Genomic DNA, 15,098 nt, shown 5'->3' on the forward strand with positions numbered 1-15,098 from the left:
AACGACTATTTAAAATAATATCCCTGACCCCAAAATAGACCACGTGACCAAAGGTTGATCCAATCTGAGACCCTTTGGCTCTAACCCAGCTAACAATTTTACGTTGTTAAAACGTCGTCTAAAAGTTATATAAAGTGGAATAAACGTAACATATGGACGTTGTAAGTACGTAAATTAAGTAGTAACAACGTTATTCACTGACGTTAATGTAACGTCATTTTGACCTTGTTTCGACGTAAAGTTGTGAACGTCGAAACAACGTCACTACGACGTTAAATCTACGTCCGATAATAACATACATCAAAACTATTCCATGTTTTTTCAGATACGTATTTGTGTTACGTTTTCTGAACGTATTATTCAAACGTTGTCACCAGGTCTGGTCAAACACATTGCATCAACGTCGAAACAACGTCACTACAACGTCGAAAATAACGCAGTCACAACACGAATACGAGTTCACAAATTTACGTATTTACAACGTATTATTCAAACGTTGTTATCCGGTATGGTAAAACATTGCATCAACGTCTGGAATAAAACCTTATTATCCTCACGTGAACCTATAATAATACGGTATTACAACGTTATAACGGAATTAATAGGGACGTTTGAATGATACGTTCCCAACTTGACATCGAAACAACGTCATAATGACATTATATCAACACCCAAAAATCAACGTCGAAAATAACGTAGTCAAAACACGAATACGAGTTCACAGATTTACGTATTTACAACGTAAATGAAAACCTAAGCGTTACGTCCGCGAATGTCGTGAATACGTAGTGTGTTAGCTGGGAAGGTGACCCAGCTGAGATCTTGTGACCGCGTATAACCATCCCCTGAATGAAACAAACACTAGTATTCAAATCCTATTGACCCCAAGTATTAGACCCATAACCGAAGGTTGACCCAGTCCGATAGCTTTTGAGTCTAAGATGACCCAAGCTAAAAACCTGTCACCTTATGCAACCATCCACTGATCCCCGTTATCACACACGATTATTTTTTCTCGCTACAGCATTCTCCATTAATTATTGGTGTATACTATTCATCCAGTAGTTCAAAACATTATTTTGTAAGTTAAATCTGATAGGGGGCCTACTGGAACTAAAATTTGCAACTTACTTTGCTACGTTACGTCTACAGCATTGATCGCCATACCCCAGAGTTTCTAGAATGCTACTAAAATAAGAAAATTTATTCCACATTCTAGGGAAGCGTGGTTACATTTTTGAAATCGCCAGGTGGGAGGGTTTTCTTTTTTGTGTTAAAACTGAAGCATCCTATGTCCCAGTGGGCACACCCGACGTTGAAATCACGTTGAAATCAGGTTGACGTATCGACGTTGAAATCACGTTGTATTTGCAAATCGACTCTAACCTGATTTCAACCCGATTTCAACGTTGATTCAACGTCGAAATTTCAACCTAATTTCAACCTGAATTTCACGTTGTATTAACGTCGAAATTTCAACCTGAATTCAATCCGATTTTAATCTGATATTTATTTAAATATAATAGTAATAAATTTATACGTACCCACGTGTAGAACCTCACCGCTGTGGTCCGTCTGGGAGAATATTATCATGAATTCATGATTATAGGCTAGGCTTGGTATCGCCCCTGGGTAACTGGTATCGCCTTCGTTGTCGGTGCAGAGGGCCGGTGCAGTCGGTACCCATACGCGGGATGCAACCGGGTGTGGAGTCGTGGTGAGCCGCGCGCAGTGGTCGGTGCAGAGGGACGGTGCAGTCGGCATCCATACGCGGGAGTCTACCGGGTGTGGTGTCGGTTGGCCGCGTGCAGTGGAGGGCCGGTGCAGTCGGCACCGCAACGCGGGAGGCAAACGGGTGTGTAGTTGGTGGGCACATTTTTGACCAAAAATCACAATTTTACCAAAAATCACATTTTTGAACAAATATCACATTTTTGACCGAAACTCCTAATTTTGACCAAAAATCACATTTTTGACCGAAAATCGCATTTTGACCGAAAATCACATTTTGACCAAAAATCAAAGTTTTGACCAAAAATCACATTTTTGACCAAAAATCACATTTTTGACCGAAAATTCTATTTTTGACCAAAAATCAAATTTTTGACCAAAATATCACATTTTTGACCAAAATATCACATTTTTGACCAAAAATCCTATTTTTGACCAAAAATCCTATTTTCGACCAAAAATCACATTTTTGACCAAATATCACATTTTAGACCAAAAATCACATTTTAGACCAAAAATCACATTTTTGACCAAGAGTACATTTTTGACCAAAAATCACATTTTGACCATGAATCACATTTTTGATCATAAATCACATTTTTGACCAAATATCACATTTTAGACCAAAAAATCACATTTTTGACCAAGAGTACATTTTTGACCAAAAATCACATGTTTTGAAAAAAAACCCCATATTTGTGACCGTACACCACGAATGAGCCGTAAATTAATGTCCTCAATTGTATTCTGAGTTACAGTGTAAAATGGGCATGAAGGTCGTATTCATAGGTACCTCAATTTGGTGGTACGTGTACCTCATTTAATGAGATACACGTAGCACCAAATTGAAATTGAGGACATTTACGGCTCATTCGTGGTGTATGGTCACATTTTTGACCAAAATGACATTTTTACAAAAAACACATTTTGTCAAAATCAAATTTTACCCAAAACTCACATTTTTTAAAAGATGGCCACCACTGAGTAAACATGCAACTTTGGGCAATCTTCTTAGTATTCGATTTTGCTAATTTCTCACCTTTTTATATCAGTTTATCGTAAAAGCCTCAATTTGATGATTTGACCTATTTAAAACCTTCAAATCATAAATAGCTTCCCATAGATTTTATGTGCAAAGTAAGCGTCGCGTTTTAGGGCATAAGTCGAGTTACCTTGAACTTTGAAATTTATTTTTGATATCATCATCATATCAATTTTTCAACGTCGTCGTAGAACCTGCAAGTTGAGTTGCCCAGCAAACACAAAACATTTTACAGATAACGTTTTATTGTTGATTTATATAAAGGGTATAAAAACGTTTTAATGACGTTCTAAAAACACTTTTGAAAAATAGATGCACGATATTTTAACATGTTATTATAGAGTTGACAAAGCATTTTGTGTACCTTTATGCAAGTAATAGTAATACAGCAATACTAAACAATTCTGGTTTATTTTTTCAAGATGGGTCGCCATATTCAAATGGCCGCTGCCTTAGCTGAAAACAACAACAAACACATGTACACACAGGACACTTCTTTCACCTATTATTGGTACAAAATCAACCAGGAATATTATAGTGCTCTAGCTGCAGAACAATTTTGGATATGATGTAATCCATTATTTTTTCAAGATGGTATAACCACTTTCATAGTGGCTGCCGCCTTAGCTGGAAAACACCAAAAACACTTTTAAAAATAGTTTTGTGTGTCTTAAAAACTGCATATTTATGTTCTAAAGACACAAAACTAGAAACAGTTCTCTCAATAATTTTGAATAATCAAAAATATGGGTCAAAAAGGATCGAAATTTGACTTTGTCCGCAATTTTGACCAAAATTGGGGATATTTTAAGGTCCCTTTTCAAGAAATTGAGAAAATTATTTCTAATTTTATTTTGTGTCTTAAGAACATAAATGTGCAACTTTAGAGGATCTGGAATGAATATTTTTTGTGGGACATGAGAGCACATCAGACATATCGAAATGCATTCTGAATACGCTTTTTTGATATCAAATAATTTTTTTTTTTTTTTTTAAATTTAAATTCACGATATAATACAAATATTGATATTTTTCACATTTTTGATATATAACATAACAGTCCTCCAAGTAAATTTTATAAATCTAATGATATATTCTTAAAGTGTATGTAGCTGGGAGGAAAAGCCGACGATCAATTGAAAATTTTGACCTTTCATATTGAAGATATAGATTTTTTCCCCAAAAGACCTAATTTTTTTGGTGTTTTGGGAAAAAAAATCAATTTTAACCATGCTATACTCCTACACATGTTGGTAGCTCGCGGGTAGTATCATAACATCATGCCTTATAAATTTATGTTGGAAAAATAATAATCAAGCACGAATCACATGGTCGCCATGAGTTTGTTTTAGATAAAACCACGTGATTCGTGCTTGATAATTATTTTTCTTACATAAAATAGGGCATAATGTTGTGATAGGCGGAGCCTTCCTTTTAAAACGTGTGTATTGTTTAAAAAGTGTTAGAGCTGGACATTTAGAGCCTAAATACATTAGATTTGTGATGGTTCTCAAAAGAACTCGTGAATTTTCAGAAAGCTGTTTGTGTTAAAGTGCGAGGTTTATCCATAGGCCTAGATATTTAATAGGAGGAACTTTAGAACTTGACCCTTTTGGAACCTTTTAAGAATGTACTGGATGCAATGTGCCCTTTATAGGCCAGGGGAGAGCGGGGAGTGTTCGCCCTATTTTTTTTCTGACCAGCCTAGCGATGTCAATTTTAAGGTTAGGGATGACCTGATTAGCTCATGTGAAAGCCCTATGTCTTAGCTATATATGACCACAATCCCAAAACTATATGCCTTACAATAGCAACAGGATAGAGCAAACAAAAAAGTTTTGCAAAGTGGCGAACTTGCCCCATATTGGGGCAGGTTCGCCCATATGCATAAGTTCACCCTAATCACGAAAAAAGGTTTAAACATTGCATAACAATAACATAGTCAATGCAAGAGTAAACAGAGCGACTGAGAGCGTTCATTCTCTTCTGGGGAGTCACTAAATTTGTTTGCAGGGGTCGGGTCAGGGTAAAATGTAGGGGTCCAAAGTGAGCTTAAACGTATCATGTTTACAACTACGGGGAGATTATGGATTAGGACATAAACGGTGGTGTGAGTAATACTGATACTACATAACTTTAACAAACATGCTTTTCAGTAGTATTACCTTGTTTAATGGTATAATTATCGATATTTTACATAATACGCTGCAGCTCTCTAAATTCCAGGGACTTATTAAAATGACAAAACTATGAAAAGACTTAAAATTCAAATCTAATGGATTTAAATTGTACTCTAACAAAGATTTGAATTTTAAGTCTTTCAAAAGTTTTGTCATTTTAACAAGTCTCTTAGACTTATTTTTAAATCGTAGAAATTTAGAGAGTGATGGGGCAGGTCCGCCCTCCAGTTTGGGGTAAGTCCGCCCGGGGAAGATATAGGGCGAACATACCCCATCCTCAAAAGGGCGAACGTGACCCTAGCCTAGTGCACATTTTTATATTTTTTTCAGGGTATGCAAAATACAAATCGAATAAGAAGTTTATAACTGCAATAAATCTTTGACAAATCCCATATGTTCCCAATACAGATATCCATTAAAACCCTCTGTATTTATGTATCAATGATAATACAACATTATGAATGCAAGAAAAATTACGTTTTGATGTATTTTTTTTGTTTTGGCTGCAGTTCGATGAACACGTCCCTATTATTCGCGTAGTTAATATGAGAAGTTTATAATGACCTATGTCACCTAATTTTGCCATCACCAAATTCCCCGATAGCCATAGTGCTGAGAAACAACATTACGTTTGGGTTTTGGAAAGAACCTTCTGTTAAATCATGCATGACTCAATTACAAGTCTCTAAATCCCTTTCTTCTTGTCTATTGATATTTTGAATAGTGCTTATCTTTCCCCCAATAGATTGTGATACTAAATGAACAATCAGCTTGGGCAGTTCGCAGTAGGCCCTACATCTCATAGGACAATAAAGCTAGTGCCCTGATCGATTCTTCCTGCATATCAATATGCTTCATTTACATTACATTACAGAGATCGGACACTAATCCCAACCATAACAAACCATGTATTATTTTGATTGAGCAGGAAAGATGTGCTATGTTTTTATATTAGTCTAGTTGCTGGCGTTAGGTATACATAGAATGTTTTTTCATGATGATGACATGGACGTACTGATTATTATGTATGATGCAAAGTCATAGGTGTTGTACGTTTGGCAATTTGGGAGGGGTGGGGTTCAAAATGACCCCATAGGATTATAAAATCAAAATTTCAATTGCTCAAATACCTCTTTCAAATATATCAAACTATTTACATAAATAAACAAAAACAAATAAATAAATAAATACATAAATACATAAATACATAAATAAACGAAAAAATTGAACAAATTGTAGCGTAGCATTAAAATCATAAATATAACCATTGCTGACAGGAGAACCAACGATATTGACATTAGCAGTCTGATGCTCTAGAACTGATCTAGATGACAGCATCTAGTGATGAGGGTCGAGTTTTTAGCTTATACAGTGTTTGTCTGTGATAATGCCGCCTCGTAAAAGAAACAATTATAAAATCTCAATTTTTAATTTAAATTTATTTGATAATTTTCTAACCTATATTTTCTTTAGAGCAGGGACAAATATTTCCCATTTGACCGCTAAATAAGAATCTACTTCTTTTATTACTGATTTAATTCCGCGTTTTGTTCCATTAAGCAATATCAACGATTAATGTCAAGCATCTCACAACAGATATTTAGTTGGCTTAGTGGTCTCGCACAGTGCTTTTTAACCGGGAGGTACCGAGATCGATTCCCACTTCTGCCTGCATTTTTTTTAAAGACTGGGTAATAATAACCTGACATTCGCCACTGACATTCGTACTGCAGAAGCGGAGTTATAACTTGTTAAACTTTGCTCCTTCCGTAAAAGGGTACATTATTTTGGCACTACATTATTTCTTTTTTCCACATTGCTGGTATTAAATATCAAATGGTCATAATTGACGGTCACTTCAAATCATCCCCAACTGAACGAGGTTCAGGAATGTCCTCTCATTGTTAATTGGTGGTTAACCCACCACTTGAACAGGATTTAGCCAAAGCAAACAAAGACTTACGCTTTTTACTATGCTATACATAAGTATAAGCTTATTATCCTCTTTAACAATAGGATTAAAAATTGGTGCTTGACAATTTGACCTCTTTACGAGGTTTGAGATGGATGGTCACATTACGTGTTAGTCTCATTGGTTATTGTTAAAAGGCAATAAGGTGTGTAATTGCAATATTTCCTCTGAATAGGAAAGACTCTCTACATCGAACCATGGATGCTGGTGGTTCGCAATACTGTTATTTAAGAGAAGGTATCTTCCAAATCCAAATCGAAATGAAGGGGTGGGCGAACCTGCCCCTAGGGCGAACACTCCCCGCTCTCCCCACTTAATGTTAATATAGGGTTTCCCCTGGCTTGCGTAAAAATCTTGAGTAAAAATCTCAAGTTTTTCTTCTTTTCACGTTACAACTTACCGGTACTTAAAACTTCTGATACAATGTAAGATATCTTTAACATAATTATGGTTTCTAAGACCTGACTTTTACACGTATAACTAAACTGGAAATTGTTGACAGATTATACAACTGAATACTTCTATTTTTCTCATCGAAGAACTTCACAGAACTTTCTTAGACTGATGATCAGATCATATACAGATAGTGTGATCAATAGCTTTGGAAGTGTTCTGCGTTTATCCACCCTTCAACGTATTCAAAGGATCCTTGTCGTGCTCAGTTTTAGCTGAAGGAGATAAGCATCGAAAACGTCAACCCTATCAGTAGGCTTATATCGCATTGATGATGTCATCAATACCAATATTAAGAAAATCTATACCAGAATCTGTAGTTGCTTGCTTAGTTCTTTCTATGTCAAGACACATATCATTATCAAGGCAATAACAGCTGTTTATATCATTAAGCTGATGGGTTGGCACATTTTTTGACCAAAAATCACATTTTTGACCAAAACACTTTTTGAAGCTGGTCTATTTCACAGTTCCTGGAATGTGAGGCGTGAGTTCATTCCATCTGCGGGCTATATGGAATGAATGATGACTAACAACTTAAGTTAGATCTTGAACGGATGAGTAGTATGTGGCAGCAACTGCTCAACGATGGACTTTATTCAGTGTAGGAGTTGGTCCATGCCATGCCGTGCCAATTTACTCCATCTTTGATTTGACCATGCTCTTGTATTAACATTATGGCTCTCTCAAGTTGTCAGTTCATCCGAAATCTTTGGCTGCATCTAAACTTTCTAAGTTAAGTCCATGTTCTTGATGCTTTAAACATTGTACATTGTCATGGACTATAGTCTGTCTATTGCATGGCCAATCTTGTTTTGATTCCATTGTCACGTGGCACAACAACAACACGTCAGCTGTAACGACAAAAATAACAATTTAGGGATTTAAAAATACAATTATTTCCATAATTTACACATACAAAAACATTATATTTGACATAGACTTGCAGTACGATTATTATGCTTAATGTAAAATAGGCATAGGCCTACTGAAGGTAGACCTGTTACTCCTGACTGTTTAGGGTCATTCTGCTGAACAATTAATAGGGCCATTCTTGGGACCAAAAAGAGGGAAAGTATAACTTATTTTTGCTCCTTTAGACACATGCTTTAGACTAGAGACATTATTTGGGGATGTGAATTCTTCTGCCTAAAAAGTGTTCAACACTAATTGGCTCATGCTTGCACATGTTTAAAGTAGGCATACTCAGAGAACATGATATTTTTGACATAGAGCAGTGATAAGTTAAGTGATAAGATAAAAAAATTAAAAATAGCCTCACTTTCTTTCTAGAGAACTGCAGATTGCACCTTAATGTTGAATCTATTTGAGGAAGATCTTTACGACCTTTAATAACTTGGAAGGTATAGGCCTATAGCTTTAAGGGCCTAAATCTCGTGAATACAAATACTGAATAAAGTTCATAATTCATTTAGCCTATTAAAAACGAAGATAAGTAGATTATTAATATTAGGGTCCTATGATGTATATCTTTGTAATTTAACCTTAAGTCTCTCAGAAAAGATTAGATATAGGCCTACCCGTTATGTTTACTAAACGGTTGCAACTAGGCCTACCAAGGAAGCACAAGCGAACATTAACATGATTAATTTTGAAAAGGGGATGTCCTTCTGATATATAATTTAAATTTTTTGAAATTCGCGATGCAATAAAAATTTTCGGGCAAATTATTAAAAATGGCAATTTTTGACATTTAACAGTTCTCAAAGTAAACTTAATAAATCGAATGATATCTGCTTGAAGCGTATGTAGCTGGGATGAAAAGCCAACTATCAATGGACAATTTTGACCTTTTCTATATAGATTTTTCCCCAAAAGACCTAAATTTTGTTGGGGAACAATCTATATCTTCAATAGGAAAGGTCAAAATTTTCATATGATTGACGGCCGCTCGTCCCAGCTACATACACTTTAAGTATATCATTAGATTTATAGAATTTACTTCGAGGACTGTTTCAAAAATATCAATTTTTAATCTCGAATTTCAAACAATCAAAATTGTTTGATACCGTACTAGAAGGACATTCCTCGTATTCAAATCAAAATGCAATTAGATATGTCTGATGTGCTCTCATGTCCCACACAAAATAAGTGAAAACGTTGCTATCCGAGCTCTTAAGTTCTATCTATTTGAAAAGAACTTTATTCCACAAATTCCACTAGCCTAGTCCTAAGATTACTAACTAAATATTACTGGTACTACTATTTACGCCTAGCCATATTTATAGGCCCCTGGGCCCTGTATTCCTATATAATTCTGCGCTTATTAAAATATCATTTTGTCAGTGGGATGTGGACTTCCACAAACTAGGTATCACTATCACTCAGTATATCATTTTTAAAAATAATTGTCATTTTGACATTGAAATTCATGTCAAATCTTCAAAGACACATCTAGTCTGCCCTACCACTACCAGTAACTTAATGTCTAAAAAAAATACACTAGAGATAATGATTTGCGCTCACAGAGCGCAGACAATCGCAAGGCATGTAACTCTTTTATGACCATTTGACGTACCTGACCTTTGACCTTAATGTTTCCCGGGTCACGAGGTTTGTTGTCACCGAAATTGAGCCCCCATATCCATTACAGAAAATGAAATTACGGTATAAGATTTGACCCCAGTTAACCTTTGACCCGACCCCTGCAAAGTGTTCCAACATATCCCCCTGGTCATTAATTTTGTTGTCACAGAGTTTGAGCCTCGTACCCCTCACAGATGTCCAAAAAATGCATTTCTAAAATTTGACCTCTGCATGACCTTTGAACTCACTGACCCCTGCAAAATGTTCCCCTGGTCATGAGATTTGCTGCCACTGAGTTTGAGCCTCTGACCCCTGCAAAGTGTTCAATATATTCCCCTGGTCATTAAGTTTGTTGTCACAGAGTTTGAGTCCCGTACCCCTTACAGATGTACAGAAAATGCATTTCTAAAATTTGACCTTTGACCTGACCCCTGTATAATGTTCCCCTGGTCATGAGATTTGTTGTCACCGAGTTTGAGCCTTATACCCATTACGGATGTCGAGATAATACAATTGTGAGATTTTACAACTTTTCTTTGTACAACTTTTAGACACTGGCTAAGGCGATGCAGATATGCAAGTGACGTCATTGTATTATGTAATTTGTGGAAGATGAAGCATTTTTAGTGAAAATCCCATTTTGGCCATTTAATGACCTATGACCTTTGACCCCCCGAGTTGGACACTGGCCTAGAGCATGTGGCTACGATGGGTCGTTATAGGTTTGACAGAAGAAAGAAAGAAAGAAAGAAAGAAAGAAGAAGAACTGACCAAAAACAGTACAATCGCAAATTGAAAATTTGCGATTGTAATGACCTAGCACATGAGCATTGCTGCACGATATGACTATGGCTAGGCCTATGGGCCTAGTTTCTTAATTATACAATGAACATTTGCATTTCCCCCAGGCCCGTAGCCAGCACCACCCCCCATGCCCAAATGCCAAAGGCCCAAAAGTTCCCCTTTTTTTTAACCCAAAAAGTCCCATTTGCGAGCACAGCGAGCGAAAAATAGAGGTTTTTTATGCCTTCTGTAATCTCGGTCCGTCCAAAAATGTCCAAATCCGCCCAGTCCAAAAAGTTCCAAATTTTGAAAAAAGTCCACTTTTTCAAAATCAATACCCCCCCCCAATCAATCCAGATTACGGGCCTGATTGCCCCCAGCAAATATTCCAAACTGGCATGACTGGGTCTTGTACAAATACAAGTCATTAAGCATGTCAACTTCAAGGCACTGTTTCGTGTCTGTCGAATGGTGCATTCATGATTGTACAGCATGCATGTCATGTGCAGCAGGCATGGAATTTAACTGCTCAGTAAGCTTAACTATTTTAACATATCCTGATGATACAAAATGGAAAACCAAGTTGAAATATACATCCAGTAATGTATCCAAAAATCAAGCAGACCTTTAAAGAAAATTTAAATGTTTACTAACCTGTTTTATTTGCAAATTTAGGTCTCAAGTTCATGTTCGTCAAACGTACGCGTACAACTCCTTTTGCTTACTGATGTACATTGGGCAATATGCGTTCTGGAAAAGTGTTGGGCGAAAGCGATACTATTATTTTAATCCAAATTTTTTTTATAACTTTTGAATGTCCAAACATGGTGATCTAGGATTAGAAACATGATTATAGGTCAAAATGCGACCAGAACTAACGAATATTCAAAAATTTGAAATTGTTTTTCAACATGTTTCAGATATAGGCCTAGGCCGACTAGCCTACAACTCTAGCGTGATGCAGAATTCACTGCTTGCCTATCCAGATCCAAATCCAGATCCTACATCAAGTTCAAACAAACGGACACATTCAAGGCATTATGTCATTGATTGATGCGCCATCCCGCTCGTGGCAGTGGCATCAGTTTTGCACTCGCGTGTGGGTAGGCCTACCCGTACCCATAAACACTTGTGTGCGTACTCACAAACACTTGTGCACGCGCGTACGTATACCTTCAATAATTTGCAAATGTGCGTGCGTACCTATAAACACTTGTGAACGCGAGTGTGCACTTGCAAACACTTGCGAACTCGCATGCGTACCCGTAATAACTTTCGCGTACCCATAAACACTTGCGAACGGGCATGCGTACTCGAAAACACTTGCAAACTCGATTGCGTAACGTACGCGCGTGCGTACCCGCAATAACTTTCGAACACAAGTGCGTACCCATAAACACTTGCGCATGCGTGTGCGTACCCATAAACACTTGCGCATACGCTTGCGTACTTGCAAACACTTTTCGCCCCCTTTCAGATCTCTAAAAATTCAGCCTCCCCCCTTTGACATGAAAACTATGGGTCAATCCCATAGAAAATCATATAAACTCAATTTTCCTGGGAAAATTGTTGGTAATTTTTCAAGGCCCCTCCTCTACCCCTTTTGCATCAGCCCCCCCTAACAAGTTTTTGTGAACGTCTCTTGCACCAACTTCACCATGTTGTAGGAATTCCCATATCAACATCAGCCCGCCAATTGAGCGGCGACGGGGCCGTATAGCATACCCCGTACCACCCGGTGTTTTCGCGTAAGTATTTGAGGTAGTGCACGCCGCGCGCCACACGTACTTGAAGAAGGGAACGGAAGTTTAAATCGTTAGATCATGCGGCCTGGATTTACAGAAAAACTTGGGTAAAATTTCAATGCTATCGACCTTTAAACATGTATTATACTAGGCATATGCATATTTCGTCCTAATAATATTTTATGTAAGGTCATTAAGTTGTGCATTGAAACATTGGTTGAAATCAGGTTGAAATTTCAACGTTGTATCAACGTTGAAGTTTCAATCTAATTTCAACCTCCTTAATTTTTGCATTGAAAGTTGGTTGAAACATGGTTGAAATCAGGTTGAAATTTCAACGTTGTATCGACGTTGAAATTTCAACCTGATTTCAACCAATCTCTAGGTTGAAATCGGGTTGAAATCAGGTTAGGTTAGATTTCGACGTTGTATCAACGTTGATACAACGTCGAAATCCTAACCTGTGCCCACTGGGAAAGAATATATGAATATTAACTGCACATCATTATATAATATTAACTGCATAACCATTCGTGATACCCAATCGTGCTAAATGGGAAAGCAAACACCTTCAACAACCAGTTCAGGTCAGTATTTACTACTGAGGAAAATCTAACTTACCTAAGATGACTGGCCCTGCTTACCCGTCTATCAACAATATTGTCGTCTCAACCGAAGGGGTGTTAAAGCTGCTCAAATCCTTAAAGGTCAAGAAAGCGACTGGGCTCGATCATATCCCTGCTCGTTTTTTGAAGGAATTGGCTGTTGAAACTGCTCCGGGGACAGGAGTACAGCTTCTAACTACCGCCCTGTATCGATCACGAGCATATGTAGCAAGCTAATTGAGCACATTATCTTCAGTCAGGTGATGGACCACTATGATACCTTCAACATCCTTACAGACGTCTAGCACGGGTTCCGCCCAGGCCGCCCCTGTGAGTCCCAGCTTCTGATAACCACCCACGATCTAACCAGTGCCCTCAACAATAAAGGTCAAGTTGACGCCATTGTGTTGGATTTTTCCAAGGCGTTTGACCGCGTTCGCCACCAGCGCCTCCTCCTTAAACTACAACATTACGGAGTTCAAGGTTCATTACTCGCTTGGGTAGACAGCTTCTCAACGCAACGCTCGCAACGAGTCGTCATCGATGGCCAGGCATCGGAATGGGTCCCCTCAGGAGTGCCCCAGGGCACAATGGTTGGTCCTCTGCTGTTCTTATCATTCATAAATTCCATCAGGCATTACTTCAAATATCCGGCTCTTCGCAGATGACTTCCTCTTGTACAGACCTATCAACAATTCAGAAGACATACTTGCATTGCAAAAAGATCTTGACAAGCTCCACCAGTGGACAATGGACTATTTGGCAGATGAAATTGAACACGGACAAATGTCATTCTATGAAATTCACCCTACGTCGGAATATTATTGACGGCCGATATCATTTAGGGAATAGTGCTCTGACATCTGTTGACGACTATCCATATCTTGGTTTGACATTCACTTCCAATCTGTCCTGGTCCAAACACATCAGCGGTGTGACAGCTCCTGCAAATAAAATCCTGGGGCTCATCCGCAGAAATATGAGAGGATGCTCTCGCAAGATGAAGGAACAAGCCTACATGTCGCTCGTTCGACCTCATCTTGAATATACATGTCCTGTCTGGTCTCCATACCATCAAAAAGACATCAATAAAATTGAAAACATACAGAGGCAGGCTGCAAGATTCGTCCTCCACCGATACAGACGGCAAGACAGTGTTTCATCAATGCTTCAAGAATTACAGTGGGTCTCCCTCGAGCAAAGGCGAAAAACATCTAGCCTCGTTCTCATGTACAAGATATGTAACAACCAGGCAACCCAGCTCTTTACATGACTCCAATGCTTCCATCTTCTACAAGAGCCTACCATACTAGTAAATTCAGTTCACTACCAGCCCGTATACAGCTCTTCAAAACTTCGTTCTTCCCGCGTACAGTCGCCTGGTGGAATTCTCTACCAGCAGTGAGCACCTTGTCTTATCCTTGAACACGGACAAATGTCATTCTATGAAATTCACCCTACGTCGGAATATTATTGACGGCCGATATCATTTAGGGAATAGTGCTCTGACATCTGTTGACGACTATCCATATCTTGGTTTGACATTCACCTCCAATCTGTCCTGGTCCAAACACATCAGTGGTGTGACAGCTCCTGCAAATAAAATCCTGGGGCTCATCCGCAGAAATATGAGAGGATGCTCTCGCAAGATGAAGGAACAAGCCTACATGTCGCTCATTCGACCTCGTCTTGAATATACATGTCCTGTCTGGTCTCCATACCATCAAAAAGACATCAATAAAATTGAAAACATACAGAGGCAGGCTGCAAGATTCGTCCTCCACCGATACAGACGGCAAGACAGTGTTTCATCAATGCTTCAAGAATTACAGTGGGTCTCCCTCGAGCAAAGGCGAAAAACATCTAGCCTCATTCTCATGTACAAGATATGTAACAACCAGTCAACCCAGCTCTTTACATGACTCCAATGCTTCCATCTTCTACAAGAGCCTACCATACTAGTAAATTCAGTTCACTACTAGCCCGTATCCAGCTCTTCAAGGCTTCGTTCTTCCCGCGTACAGTCGCCTGGTGGAATTC

General features: G+C 38.2%; 1 protein-coding gene across 1 annotated transcript in view; it reads right to left on the reverse strand.

Moving 5' to 3' along the window:
- Positions 1–489: 489 nt before the first annotated feature.
- LOC140152151 (uncharacterized) overlaps positions 490–15,098 on the reverse strand; it is a 43,839-nt gene continuing 29,230 nt past the window's right edge. The window contains exon 2 of the mRNA XM_072174450.1: positions 490–563. Coding sequence (XP_072030551.1) covers positions 490–563 — 74 coding nt within the window. The remainder of the gene's footprint in view (positions 564–15,098) is intronic.

The sequence above is a fragment of the Amphiura filiformis genome, chromosome 5 (genome assembly GCF_039555335.1).
Source record: "Amphiura filiformis chromosome 5, Afil_fr2py, whole genome shotgun sequence".
Lineage (NCBI taxonomy): Eukaryota > Metazoa > Echinodermata > Ophiuroidea > Amphilepidida > Amphiuridae > Amphiura > Amphiura filiformis.